A 13,727-nucleotide genomic window follows, 5' to 3' on the forward strand; every position below is an offset into this window, starting at 1 on the left:
CACTTCAAACCGCGCATGCGCGACTCTCCGGACCCGGATGCAGAGAGGCGGGAAGATCGGCTCGGCTGGCCAATCGACGGACGCCTTTCGCAGACAGGCGCGGAGCTCAGCCAATCAGCGATGCGCAGGGAGCGGGAAGCGTCTCCGTACTTCCGGAGAGCGAGGAGAGGTGGCCTGTCTAGGGAGACCAGGTCCATTCTCTATGGCCCATTGCGGAGCTTAGGGTTTCTGGGCGCCGCAGAGGCCCCGCGAGGGAGAGCCGCCCCGGAGCCCCGCCAAGCGGAGAGCGGGCCAGCCCCGGCTGGTCCCTGGATGGGAGACCGACGTCGAATAGCGGGCCCTGGGCCTGGGGCCCCTGGCTGAGAAGGCCCTCTGCGGAGCCTCAGGTCCGGGGTCCAAACGGCGCGGCAAGAACCCTCCCGGAGGTCCATGGGGCCGGCAAGGGACTCTGGGCCGCAGCGAAGGAGACGCGGAGCCACAGCGGCGGCAGCCAAAGGGGAGTCGGAGCGCCTTGGCCCCGCAGAGTGGCAGCCCTTGGCAGCATCGTCTTCAGGGCGTTTGGGCCGAGAGAGTGGCGTCTGAGCCTGGCCCCCCGGGGACCCCCTCCCCGCCTCCTTCCTCCCTCCCTCCCTCGCAGGTAGGACCAGAGACCAGCGTCGTCCTTTACAAAGCTCTTTTATTGTTAGTGACTGTCACTTCGTACACACTTCAGTACAAACGGAGGTTACCAGGAAGAGGAGAGGAAGCGCCTGGGTGCTTTGAAGGGTGGGCCTCTGCCTCCGGGAGCACAGGGGCCCTTAGAGGACAGCAAGGCCCTTGCCTCCATGGACCCTCCGAGGCCCCAAGGCCTTGGCTGGCAGAGGAGTGGAGCGGGTTTCGCACGCAGCCCCTTGGCCTGCTTCCTCCCGGGAGCCCCACTGGCCGCCTTCCAGCCCCCCCCAAAACCCCATCCCCTTCCTCCTTCCCTCTCTCTCCCAGGGAGAAATGCACCTGCAGACAGTTAGTAAAGCATGCCAGGCCCCAAAGGAGCTCCTCAAGGGCTTAAACTGGGGTGGAGAGAGGCCTCCATCACGGCTGCGCTTTCAGGCTCCAATGGAGCCCCAACTGCCCAGCCGTGGGAGATCATGGCAGAACATAAGGCTGAAGGAAGGGGAGAGATGGAGCCGGTGGTACATATGTGGCCCTCATTCCTAGCCATTTGCTGGGGACCTCTCTGGTCTGGAAGGGAACTAATGCCCCCCAAGAAGAGGGCATGCATGGAAGGGGCAGATGGGGGGGGGTCTCCCCAGAAATAGGCCCCTCACACAGGGACACTGTGTGTGCGGTGTATGTATATAACACACCAAGAACAAACATGACGCAGCACCATGTCGCTGCCATAAGCGCCCTCCCTGGGGAAGCCCACTTGCTTCCTCCTTGGGCTCCACTCTCCGGGGGCTGTGGGTGTCACCAAGGGACCCCTCTGTGGCCTCAGTGGAGAGGCTCCTGAGTCACAACGGCAGCGGCTGCAACTCATGGGTTGGATGCAGAAGGACAGACCTTCCAGGCCGTCCTCCTCCATTCTCTCTCCCTCTCTGCCCCATAGCCGTCCTCAGGCAGCTTTTGGGGAGGGGCAGTGTTATTTCTCCTTCTCGCAGCGTCTGGAGGTGAGGAAATCGTTGCGGAGGAGGCGGTAGAAGAGGATGATGTTCATGGGGGTCATGATGGCCATGCCCACCGTGCTCAAGGCGTAGGTGCCTGGCGAGATGCTCTCCCGGTTGAGCACCAGCCAGCGGGTCATCCAGGCCAAGGTGGTGATGCGGAAGACTACGTAGGTGCCCAGGTTGACCAGGCTGGTCAGGCGGTAGGAGGTGGTCTGGGCCTGGCCGGCCATCAGCAGGATGGTCCGCAGGTGCAGGAAGACCGAGTTGATCTCCACCAGCAGGGCCACCATGGCGAAGCCCACGTAGCGGTGCGCCAGGAAGGCAAAGCCGAAGCAGACAATCACCTGGGAGGACGGAGGGAGAAGCGGGCTGTGAGAGGGGGCCACCTGGTGAATCTAAAGGCATAGGAACCCCCAAAACCCCTTCTCTAGTGGGCAAGGAAGAGAAGCGTCTGCCACGCAACTGAACTGAGAGAGACCCAGAAGCTCTTGGGATGTAGGTGCTGAAGATCTCCCCTTTAAGGATTTTCAAGGAATGGATGGCTACCTTCCAAGGCATGCCCCCCTTGCCCTTAAGCCAGGGACCTGGAGACCTCTCTGTTTACTTGGGGGGGGGGGGGTCAGTAGGACAGCCAGCGAAGCTGCCTCCAGCAGAGACAGTAATGGGATTAGCCGCTCCCCTCCCGCTGGGGATTAAGTGCCTGAATTAGATGTATTATTGAAATGGCCTTTAGACCCATCTGGCAGCAGCTTCCGAAGACGCTACAGGATCCCTTTCCCATGGAGGCATCCTGAGAACAGGAATCCCCCACCCACCCAAGTCAGCAAGCAGGCAGGGATCTGGATGTCCTTTGGCCTGTGGGGTTTTTTTGGGGCGTGGAGTGATCTGCACGTGCTCAGAGGCCCCCACAGGGCAGAAAGGCAGCAGGGAGGCGCTGGCCAACAAGCCTGGCATGCGTTATACAAGATGTTGTGTAAAAGAGACCTTGGAGAAGGTGGGGCTGCTCTCCCACCCACCAGCCCCCCCTTCGCTGGGCAGAAGTTCCCAAAGGAGCGGCTCAGCTGCCCAGAGGTCCTTCCTGGAGAGCTGCCCAGCCCAGCCGCACCCACCGCCAGGAGGCACAGGTTGGCTCCGCTTTATGTAAGCTGCAAAGCCACGTTACAAAACCAAGACCCAGGACAAAGAAGCGGCCGGGCCATCATCCCCTGTCCCCCTCCCACTGGACAGCAGCTCCTTGGAAGGGGTGGCCTTGGCATGCCTTGAAAGGGGGACCATCTCCCCACATGATGCTGGCTCCCAAGAAGCACCCCTGGGTCCCCTTCTCTTCCCAGGAGGGAGAGCAGCAAGAACTCACCACCAAATGATGGAAAAGGAGCTCCCAGCATTGGTGCAGCTTCTGGTTATTCGCCATGTCCAGAAAGTCCTGCAGGAAGTACCCTGAGGAGGAGGAGGAAGAGTCACTTCTGGGCTTCCTTGGCCCTTCGTCCTTTCCCTCCCATTCCTGACAAACCCTGGAAGGCCGTGGGTCAATGTTGAGCTGAAGAACTGAAGCACAAAAACTCTGGGGCTGCTCCTCCTTGGCACCAAATGCCAAAGAGTATGAAGGACAAGAGTTTCCCTCCCTGGTCAGAATGGCAAGAGAGGGACATCCCAGGCCCTCGGTGCCACTTTTTGGCTCACGCCAGAGCCACCCACGACAATGTTTTCCCTCAAAAGCTATCCTTACCCTTTGCCCCGCAAAGCAAATTCTGAGTTGAACCAAGAGGGTCAAACCAGGGCAGCAGTGGCAGGCAGGGCTTTGAAGGCATCGTCTTGCATGAAGGCCAAAGGGGGTTGGATTGGATGGCCCTTGAAGGTCTCTGCCAGGCCTAGGATGCCAAGGCTCACTTCCGGAGCGGAGGAGCGGGACTGGGGCCCATGGGGCACCACTGGAGTCCCTCTCATAACATGCTCAGAGGCCCTCTCCTCTCTCTTGGAGGGATCCATAGGCCACAGCCGGTTGTGGGTCCGAGCCCCATTTCCTGGACAAGGGGTCTCTCCCAGAAAGAGCAAGGTCCAGCAATGGCAGAGGCCTCCTCCTCCTCCTCCGGTGCCAGGCCTGTTCTCCAGGCGCTCTTCTTGCCTGGCTCCTGTGTTATCCTTTGAAGGAACAAAAGTGACATCTCCGGAGCAATTTGTGGTAATTGCTGCTCTTTGATCGGAGGGAGGTGCGCCTTATTAGGGTTTCTGGAATTAATCTCTTGATTTGACTCCTTGTCTCTTACTGGGATTTTTAGGGAGGCCTCCTGGGCATAGCTTTTGACAAGGAAGGAAAGGCGGGAGAAGCGCAATGCAAAGTGGAAGCAAGGTTCCGGGAGCTTGGCGCGGAGGGACTTTGGGGGAGCCCTAGTCTGGGGAAGGAGCTGCTCTCAACCCTGGATGCTGGGATAGATGTTGGCCCAGAGGAAGTTCTTCTCATGGCCTTAATGGGGAGAGCGGGGGATTCTGGGAGGGAACCAGGGAGAGAGGGATGGGGTGCCATTCTGGGCTCCCCAAAAGGGGCTCGAGAGAAGGAGCCCCCCTTTGGGGGGTCCTCTTGGGGCCCTGAATGCCACCCATCCCTCCCTCCCTGGCTGCCCCTCTTCCTTCCCTCCTTCCTTCCTTTCCCTGCTGCTGTCCCTTTGTGGGGTGAGGCCTGTCCCCGGGAGGAATGCTCTGCTGCTGCTGCTTCCCTGGCAGATGTGGGCAGAGGAGGAGAATGGCCTCGATTGTCCGCTGCCCCTCTGCCCACGTGCCTCCCTCCCTCTCTCTCCAGGACCCGCGGTGCCAGCCCCGGGGGCTTCCCTCCCTCCCTCCCTCTGGGGCCCAGCGGAGTGTGGGGCGCCCCCTTCTCCTTTCTGACCGAGGGAGATGCCGAGGAGGCGATGGGAGGCCGGCGGGTGGCTCTCGATGAGGTCCTGGGCCATCTGCGGGTGCATCCAGAACCTAAAGGGGAGGAGAGCGGCGTTGAGCCAGGGAAGGAAGGAAGGCGACCCCGGCCCCATCCAGCCCTCCCTCCCCTTCCCCTTCCTTCCCTCTCTGACCCGAGGAGGGCGGAGGCTCCGCTGAGGAGGCTGTGGGCCAGCGAGGTCCAGATGTTGCGCCACTTCCAGGGGTTCCTCTGGGCCGAGGGCGGTGGGGGCACTAGGCGGCCCAGGGCCACGTTCAGCAGCCGGAAGGAGGCCGCCGAGGCCCCAGCCAGCGCCACGCAGCCCACCGCCGCCATCCTCGCCCCGGGGAAGAACAGGAGAGGCACCGCGGGCCCCCATTGGCGCCCCGCCCGGCCCCGCCCTCCGTCCCCATGGCGACGGGGAACGCCCCCGGGGAGGAGAGGCCACGCCCTCAGGGGCGGTAAGGGGAATCAGGGCTGAACCCAGGAGTCCCGCCGCAAGAGGAGGAGGAGCTCCGGGGCCAGGCCCCGCCCTCCCACCAACCCCGCCCCGCCCTCTCACCAACTCCGCCCCGCCCTCCCTTCGCTCAGCTGACTGACTGACAGAGAGAGAGGAAGGGAGGGTGAGTCTCTCAGCAGGGAGCCCTGGACCCTTCTCCCGGGGATGATGGGCCCTGCTCTGCCGGGATCCCCAAGTCAGACCAGGCCTCGGGGAGCCCCCCAGGGACCCCATCGGACTCCCAGAGGCCTCTGCGGGGCGCCAGGATCCTGCCTTTTGAGCTCGACTGGGACTGGGAGCATTGAAGACTAGAGCTCCCAGAATCCCCTCAGGGCAGTAGGGGCAGCCCTGGGAAGAATGCCTCCTTTGTCTCCTATGGCTCTCCAAAGGAAGCCAAGAGTTCTGGCAAGTCCTGGCAGAAAGGGACAAGGCGGGGGCAGAAGAAGCCATTAAAAGAGCATCCTAAAGCAGGAGCCCTGCCAGCCCTCCTTCTCCCAGGCCCAGAGAGAGGGAAGGAGGGAGGCAGGGAGGGTGGCACTGCCAGGACTCCCTCCAGGGCCCAAGGGCAAAGCCAGGTTCCTTCTCTTCTCAGGTGCCCAGCGCTGGAGAGCGGAGCCAGGCCAGTGGAGCCCTTGGACCAAGACCCAGAAGCTTCGGTGGAGAGCCATCTGACTCCCAAGGACTTCCTATAGCGCTTTTGCCCTGAGCCACATCCACCAAGGTAGGTCTCTATTCTGATCCTGAGGTGGTGGGCTCTCCAAAAGTGTTCACACACCCCCAGGTCCCCCTGAGCCCCTCCAAGCAGGTGGCAGAGACCCAACATTCTGCAAAGCTTTGTGGTCCTTGGCAGTGAGCATCATAGAATCATAGAGTTGGAAGAGACCCCAAGGGCCCTCACACAGTCCACCCCCTTCTGCCATGCAGGAACTCTCCATCAAAGCATCCCTGTTCTTAGGACGGCATCCGGTCACTCTCCCGCCCCGCAAGCCCTGGGGCCCCTGCTCCTCCCAAGAAGGGTCCCTTGACTGGCAACTGGGCTTTCCCTGGAGGGATGGATGAGCTGCCAGGCAAACAGAGGGCTGGCCAGAGGGAGGGAGGGAGGCCAAGGCAGACAGGCTTCCTCCTGCCTCAGCAGTTTGGGGCCTGCCTGCCTGCCTTCTCTCCCTGGGGAATGTTTTCTCAGCTGCCAGTGGGATCCCTCCTCTTCCTTGTCTGTGTGGCAAGAGAGTCCCGGCCGACCAGCCGGTCCAGTCTGCCCTCCGCCCAGCCCTGCAGGAGTTGCTGGGAGGAGCACAGGCGGCATCCCTGGGAAGGGACATCCAAAACCAGGGGGTGAGCTGTAAAGGGTATTGGCACGTTCTCACCCTCAGGAGGAGGAGAAGAGCCACAACGTCCCTGGCAGGCACAGCCCTTGCCAGAGCACAAAGACAGACAGGCTGCATTGCTTTGACCCTGCGGATGCAGATCAAATAAAGCACTGAATCTGGGAGTGAGTCTCTCCAGGTCTTGGGATGGCGCCTTCCCCTTGGATTTGGTCTAGGAGTGCTTGCGCTCCCTCCTCTCTTGCTGTCCCACGCAAGAGAGGAGTCAGGAGGGAATCTTACCCCCTGCAATTTCTCCTGTCCCCAAGTGGAGAAGGGCTGCCTCCTCTCCCTTCTTGGTGCCTTCGACTGCCACGCAACTCTCATTTCCCTGGCAGAGGCCTCCTTGTGGTGCCAGGATGCCAGCCTCTTGAGGTCTCAGGATGCCTTGGGGCTCGATAGGCTGACCTCTGCCCCCTAAAGCTTCCCTTGTCTCTCCAGGAGCCATGGAGGAAGAAAAAGGCAAAGCAGGAGGAGACACCTTGGTGACGCAGCCGGTCTGCCGGGCGGACGAAGTGCACGATGGAGAGTGAGCATCGCTGCGGGGGGCCTTGGGGTGGGATGGGTTGGGGGCACACCTCCTGTGCCCTAAGGGAAGGGCATGAGGCAGAATCAAGCCTTTCCAGGATGGGCTCCTCCTGGCGAGTTGGACCAGCTCACAGATGTATAGTACTGTTGCTCAGTACCAGACCCTCCTGGTTGCTCTGATTTCTTCATTTAGAGACTTACTGTGCATAGGGCACATAGGCTTTCCCCCTTTAGACCACAGCCTTTGACCATGTTGGCTGGGGATGATGGGGGCTGTAGTCTAACCTATCTGGAAGGAGCATGCTGTGCCCTTGACGTTTGATCAGCTGCTTCCTTTTGCAGGCAAAATGGCTTTACGTCCCTTCAGTGGGGCTGCCGTCTTGGGAGGGACGTGGTGCCAGCATTTCCTGGCTTTTAGGGGACCCCATCTTTTGCACTGCCCTGAACGCCCAAATCCTGAAGCCCACAGATTCCTGGGGTGAATGGGGGGGGGGGAGCATGCAAACCCCAGGAGACTATTACAGCATCCTCTCCCAGCGTAAAAGATTTCCAGGAAGTGGAAGCTGACCCTTGCCCACTGAGTGCTTTTGGGGTGCCACCTGTTTTCATCTTTTTTCTCTCCATTTGCAGGGTGCGGGAGGTGGAGGTGGCTGGCTACCCAGTGGTTTTGGTGCGGGAGCACCTCCAGTTCTGGGCGGTGGGAGGCCGGTGTCCTCATGCGGGAGCCCCCCTCTCCAAAGGTGAGCTCCCCCTCCTCTACTCAGGGGCAATGGGCTGGTAGGAACCAACCCTTCTCCCCCACTTTCTCACAAAGGGGACCCCAGTGTATTAACAACTACTGCTGGACCCTGGGGTTAGAGGTTTCCAGATCTCCAAGCCCTGAGGGCTTGGTCACTTTTCTCCAGTCCCCAGGGTGACCTCCCCTGGTCTGAATTACAGGGTACTTGGCGCCAGGCCGGCTGCGTTGCCCCTGGCATGGGGCATGCTTCAACATCCGGACGGGAGACATTGAGGAGTACCCCACCCTGGACTGCCTCCCAGCTTTCAAGGTGAGCCCACCAAGTGGCTTCTCCCCAACCTTTGCAGCAAGCCAGGAGAGGGTCTCTTTCCCTCAGGAGGTGTGGATGGGTAGCACCCAGGGGGCGCATGGGATGTTGCCCTCCTCCCACTGCCTGCCCATCTTTGCCCTCATCGCTAGTGGCTAAGGAAAGAATGTTTATTAAAAGTATTCCTCCTTTCCTGCTTTCACACACCACAGGTTATGGTATTAGTAAAAGGCTGATTTAGGCCCTTAGGCGTGTGGCCAGGGAGAGTCTGCTTTTGCTCCATTTGAGAGCCCTCTCCCCACCAAAACCCCTGCAGCACCATTGATTTGCATCTTGGCTTCCTGCAGGTGGCTGTGGATGGAGGGCAGGTCTACATCACAGCAAGGTTGAAGGTAAGAAGCACATGAACACACCTGTGGGCCCCCCAGAAGCATCCAACACTTGAAGACCTGGGCTGCCTCTCCCTTCTTTCCTGGCAGGACCTGGAGCGCAGCCGCCGCTTGAAGGCCATGAGCGAGCGAAACCCCCTCAACCCCCAGACGGTGCTGCTCCTGGGAGCAGGTGAGGATGTAGGCTGGGAGGGCCCAGGGTTCAAGGAACAGCTAAAAGCAGGGGAGCTCATGGGGGTCTTCCCACTCGTCCCATTTCCTTCCAGGGCCAGCATCTTTGACTTGTGCGGAGACTCTTCGGCAAGAGGGCTTTACAGGCAGGATCATCATGGTAACAAGGGAGGCTCACCTGCCCTACGACAAGACCAAGCTGAGCAAGGTCTGTGGGGTGCGCATGTGTGTATGTATGAGGGATGCCAACAGCAACACATCTGGAATGTGGGGGACCCTCAAGTTAAGCTTCTCCACAACTCTTCCCCAACTGAGCCCACAAAAATGGGGGGAGGGCACATATAAGTGCCAGCCCAGGCCCTTGATGAGGTTTCAGCCCCCTTGAGTACCAATGCCTTTGGTGCCAGAGGGAGGCAGTGATGGGGAGACCCCAACAATGTGCAAAAAGAGCCCCCCTTTCCCAGCACCAAGGTCTTCCTTGCTGGGGTTTTCCAGACATAAGGCAACTCCCCACTTTTGCCACTTCTAGGAAATAGGGGCCAAGGTGGAGGACATCACTCTGCGGCCGGAGAGCTTCTTGGACGCCCATGGCATTGAAGTCTGGAGGCAGAAAGAGGTGGGGGGAAGCCCTTGGGGCGTTGGGGGGGCATACCTGTGGGTCTCCCTAGTCTGAGGGAAGGTGGGTGGCATCAGCCCAGCCACAACCTCCTCCCTGTGAGGCAGGGCAGGCTGAGGGACCAACCCAAGGTTAACCCAGTGCGCTTCTTGACTTGGGGGAGATCCAGACCCAGAAGGGAGCAGCTGGGAAGCCTGTCCCTGTCAGTACCCCCACAAGCTCAGCATGGATCTGCTGGGTGCCCAAAGGGGGTTCTCCCCCCCATCTTTTTGTCTGCAGGTCGTTTCAATTAATCTGGATGGCAAAACGGCCCAGTTCAGCGATGGAACCTGTCAGGCCTACGACAACCTCCTCATAGCCACAGGGAGCAGGTAGATGGCCACCAGAGAGGGCAGCGGAGCTGAGGGCCATGTGAGGAGAGCCTGGCCTGTGATCCAGGGGGCCTGGCCCCAGTGTCTCCCGCCTCAGCAAACCTCCCATCTGAGAGGGAACCGTCTACTGCCCACCATTATTATTATTACTATATTTATATGCACAGTGGAGCTATGCGGGGGGAGTGGGGTGTCAGGATGGGGCCTTTCCCACTTTGACTGGCAAGGCTAAGGGGCCCAGCTGCCCCCCAGGGACCCATGGCTGCCACCATTTCCCCCCTCCAGCCCCCGGCGCCTCAAGTGCCCAGGATCTGACCTGCAGAACGTCTGCAGCCTCCTCACCCCAGAGGATTCCTCCCAGATCCTGAAGCTGGCGATGGGCAAGAAAGCGGTGATCATAGGAGCATCCTTTATTGGTATGGAGGTGGCAGCAGGGGGGAGTCAGGTGTGGCCTGGGGTGCTTTCAGGAGGGCCAACCTGACCCCATGGCACCCACTTGAACTCTGTTTTGCTTCAGCTTTCCTCCCAACCATTCCTTGCAGGTATGGAGGTGGCATCCAGCCTGGCTGGGAAGGCATCGAGCATCGAGGTGGTGGAAAGGGGCCACCTTCCGTACCATGTGGCGCTGGGGGAGCAGGTTGGCCTCACAGCCATGAAGGTGGGGAGCTGGAACTCTGGGGGGCAGGGAAGGTCTGACATCCCTTCGTGGTTACAAAGGGGCACACAAACCCCCACAGCACAGACTTGGCTGATGAGAAGGGGATCTGGCTAGGCTGAGCTGCCAGGGTTTCCCCCCTGTGAGCCTTTAGGGGGAATTTGGAAGTCACTTCTATTTTAGGAAAAGGCAGGCTTTGAGGTGGAAGAGTAACTTTTTTGGGGGATGGGGGTTGTCACTTTTTCTGCTGGGACTTCCCTGGTCAGCATGGGTCAAGGCTAAGTTCCAGCAGGAGCACCGCTGTGGCCCTCAGAGGGCCTTTGGCCCTTTCCATCCAACTCTACTGCTGATGCTGCACAGCCAAGCCCTCCCCTAGGAGTTGCTGGGTCCTCGAAGAGGTGGCGGTTTCTAAAGGGTGCAAAGAAGGGTGTTGCTGGTGTAACCCCCTCTTTTCCTTCCTCCCTCCAGATGCTCCAGGCCCAGGGAGTGAAGTTCCACCTGGAAGCGGAGGTGGCTGAGCTGCAGGGCCAGGAGGGCAAGGTTGGTCTCTCTTCTTCTGTCCACCCCACTGGGGGCTCCTGGGCTCTGTCCATCAAGGGGGCCCCACCAGCCACCCATAATGCCACCCTCATTCTGTTTCCCTCCCAGGTCACCCAGGTTGTTCTGGGCAGCGGACACAAGATCCCAGCGGACGTGGTGGTGGTGGGCATTGGTGAGTAGGTGATGGAGTGGGGAGAAAAGCTTCGCCTCGCACACTCCTAACCCCTAAGAAGCTGCAATGGCAGGAGTGGGGGGGACCCTTAAAGGGAGTTTCCTGTCCTTTACCTACAGTGGCCACAAGGTGGCGCCAGGGAGCAGCCACAGAAGCCGCTTAGAGGCACAGCTGGACTTCCAGCCCAGAGGGACCCCACCATGGTTGGGGGATGATGGGGTGGCCAGTCTTAATGGCTTCTTATTGCCTGCCATTGCATTAAGAACCTCTCCAGACCTGAATGGGGCCCTCCCTCTGCCCACAGGCGTTGTCCCAAACTCCACTTTCCTCCAGGGAAACTCCATCACGCTTGACCGGAGCGGTGCTGTGCTGGTGGACCTGGTAGGTGAAGGCTGGGCTGGGGGGGGGGGTCCTTCCCTTCCTTCCTTTCCATTCTGACCAGCTTCTCTGCCTCCCCCCCAGTTCATGAGGACTAGTGCCCCCTCAGTCTTTGCCGCAGGAGACGTGGCCTCCTTCCCAGTGGCTTTGCTGGATGGGAAGAGCATCCCCATCTGCCACTGGCAGATCGCCCAAGCCCACGGTAAGCGCTTCTGCCCCCATTTGCTCCCCACAGCGTGTCTGGGGTGGGGCTGCAACGCCTCCACCCACAACGCCAAGGATGGGATGCAATGGGATTTGGGATCCAGTGGAGGATGATCCCTTTCCTTCTGTCCCCTTGGCGGGCAGATGAGGGAAGGCCCACGGGGAAAGGATGCCCCAGTGTGGTCACCCTCCACCATCTCCCTCTCCCTTTCCTCCAGGCCATGTGGCCGCCCTGAACATCCTGCAGCGGCAGAAGGAGCTGCACACGGTCCCTTTCTTCTGGACCCGCCTGCAAAAGAAAACCATCCGCTACGCAGGTGAGTCTGGGCCAGGAGCAAAGCATCGGGTGTCCCAGGAAGGGCTGGCCAGCTGGACATAGTGCCCACCAAGCAGCAGGGATGGGCCCAGAAGCCACCAGCCCTCCTGGGGCACTCTTTTCCTGGGGCTGGATCTCCTAAAAAGTCTTGCTCCCTGTTGTCATTTCTCAGGTTGTGGGATTGGCTACACAGACACTGTCCTGAAGGGGAACCTGGACCAGGGGAAGTTCCTCCTTTTCTACCTTAGGTGAGTCTGAGACTAGGAAGGAGGGGAGAGTTGGTGGCGGATGGAAACGTGGGCCTCCATCTGCCTGGGCCCCCTGCTTTTGAGTGCTTTGAGGGCAGGCAGGAGGGCTGCCCTCCACTCCAGCCCCTCACTGCCACCCCTGTGTGGATGCCCCTTTGGAGGTGGCAGGGAAAGCAGCCCGGATCAGACACAGGCCAGCCCTGGAGCCTGAGATTGCCTCCTGGGGGCTCTGGGGATTGAGCCCCCGGCTTCACCCACAGAATGGATGCCAGGGGCTTCTTTGGGGGCCCAGATATGCCAGTCCCCTGGAAGGGCCCCTGAGAGCTGCCTCCTTCCTTCCTTCTTTCCTTCCTTCCTTCCTCAGGGAGGGCTTTGTGACGGCCGTGGCCAGCCTGAACTTTGACCCCTTGGTCTCCATGGTGGCCGAGGTCTTGCTGTCAGGCAGAAGGATCTCCAAGCAAGAGGCAGAGTGAGTAGACCCCCCTTTGGCCGACTGACCCAGAGCCTCAGTGGCTGCAGCAGCAACCCACCTGCGCAAGGCCTGCCCTCCCTCAGCTGCCTCCTCCTTCCCTTCCAGGTCTATGGAGGTGCCCAAAACCTAAGCCCACCGATGGGAGGAAGGGACGCAGCGCCCACTTGGCCCTTGGGGCAGCGTGTCTTTGAAAACAACGCAGATTAAAGGCTATGAGAAACCGAGATGTGTCCAGAGTTTTCCTGGTCTTTGCCCTCAGGCTGCCTGTGCCTTTGGGGACCCTCCGCACGAGAGACCCTCCAGGAGCCCTCCCCAGGTCAGCCCAGGCCTTCCAGACGCAGGGCAGCGGCCATCCCACCTCCCAGCCTTAAAAGCCTCTCCAAAGTGTTGCGTCGGGCATAAATTACGACAGCCTCAGTCTGGTCACTTTGGTCTCTCAGCCCTTAGGCTCCTTTATTTCTTTTGCGGTATCCATAAGAATTAAAGTGTGGGGCTGGAGGGGGGGTCCCCTTCACATGTATCTAACTCATCTCCCCGCTTCCCCTCATTCTTGGAGCAAATTCCTTGGGAAGGGGCCCCTCCAGACACCAGGACCAGTGTGGGGAGAGGCGGGCCAAGCGCCGGCCCTTGTCTTCAGCCAGGGAACAGGAACTACAAAGCCCATCAGCCCTGGGCTGGTGCGCATTGGTGGGCCTCGATGGGGCCTGTGTCCTTGTTGCTGCTAGCCTGGCCTTCTCCCTCCATTGGGACTCCAGGCAGCTTACAGTTGAACTTTGAACCGAAGCTCAATGGCATGAAAGGGCTTTAACCCAATGCAACCAAAGGGAGGAAAGGCCATTGAGGGAGCAGGGCATGCTAAGACTCAACCTTTCTGGGAGGAAAAGGGGGGGAGGGAGAGCAGTGTATGGAAGGAGGGCCTCGGTGACTGCAGGGCCCATCGTCCCCCTTCCCTCCCCCTTCCCTCCCCCTCCCTCCCTCCCTCCCCTCGGAGGCCGGGCGCCGTTCCCCCTTCGGCCGCCAGAGGGAGCTCTGGCCCCCCCTTCCAGCTTTTCCTCTTCTTCCTCCTCTGGGCCCCTTTCTTCCCCTCCGAGGGTCGCCTGAGGACAGGCCGGGGAGGGGTCTCTGTCTGCGGGGGTCTCTGCCAGGGCCCCCCTCCCTGCCTCCTTCCTTTGGGGAAGGGGCTGCAGTGGGGCCTTTGGGGGGAGGGTCC

At 60.4% G+C, this 13,727-nt stretch overlaps 2 protein-coding genes across 3 annotated transcripts; one reads left to right on the plus strand and one right to left on the minus strand.

The window, feature by feature from the left end:
* The first annotated feature begins 154 nt into the window (after positions 1–154).
* On the plus strand, positions 155–12,741 carry LOC121916943 (apoptosis-inducing factor 3-like). 2 transcript variants are annotated; one of them, XM_042442521.1, is made up of 21 exons: positions 155–637; positions 1,815–1,822; positions 5,670–5,771; positions 6,853–6,940; positions 7,570–7,679; positions 7,879–7,988; positions 8,333–8,377; positions 8,465–8,546; positions 8,641–8,753; positions 9,075–9,161; positions 9,441–9,532; positions 9,818–9,948; positions 10,075–10,190; positions 10,656–10,727; positions 10,836–10,899; positions 11,204–11,280; positions 11,362–11,479; positions 11,700–11,798; positions 11,970–12,045; positions 12,410–12,514; positions 12,623–12,741. In XM_042442521.1, the coding sequence occupies exons 4-21, from the start codon at positions 6,858–6,860 to the stop codon at positions 12,645–12,647; spliced, it is 1,605 nt and encodes a 534-aa protein (XP_042298455.1). In that variant the 5' UTR covers positions 155–637; positions 1,815–1,822; positions 5,670–5,771; positions 6,853–6,857; the 3' UTR covers positions 12,648–12,741. The 2 variants fall into 2 exon arrangements, with proteins under 2 accessions (XP_042298455.1, XP_042298454.1); XM_042442520.1 differs by lacking the exon at positions 1,815–1,822 and having other exon boundaries at positions 5,643–5,771.
* TLCD2 (TLC domain containing 2) lies at positions 660–4,966 on the minus strand. Its single transcript, XM_042442522.1, has 4 exons — positions 4,706–4,966; positions 4,525–4,607; positions 2,998–3,080; positions 660–1,987 (listed from the first exon to the last, which is right to left on the minus strand). Exons 1-4 carry the CDS (start codon positions 4,885–4,887, stop codon positions 1,619–1,621), a joined length of 717 nt encoding a protein of 238 aa, XP_042298456.1. The 5' UTR covers positions 4,888–4,966; the 3' UTR covers positions 660–1,618.
* Positions 12,742–13,727: the final 986 nt, after the last annotated feature.

Source organism: Sceloporus undulatus, chromosome 11 (genome assembly GCF_019175285.1).
Source record: "Sceloporus undulatus isolate JIND9_A2432 ecotype Alabama chromosome 11, SceUnd_v1.1, whole genome shotgun sequence".
NCBI classification, from domain to species: domain Eukaryota; kingdom Metazoa; phylum Chordata; class Lepidosauria; order Squamata; family Phrynosomatidae; genus Sceloporus; species Sceloporus undulatus.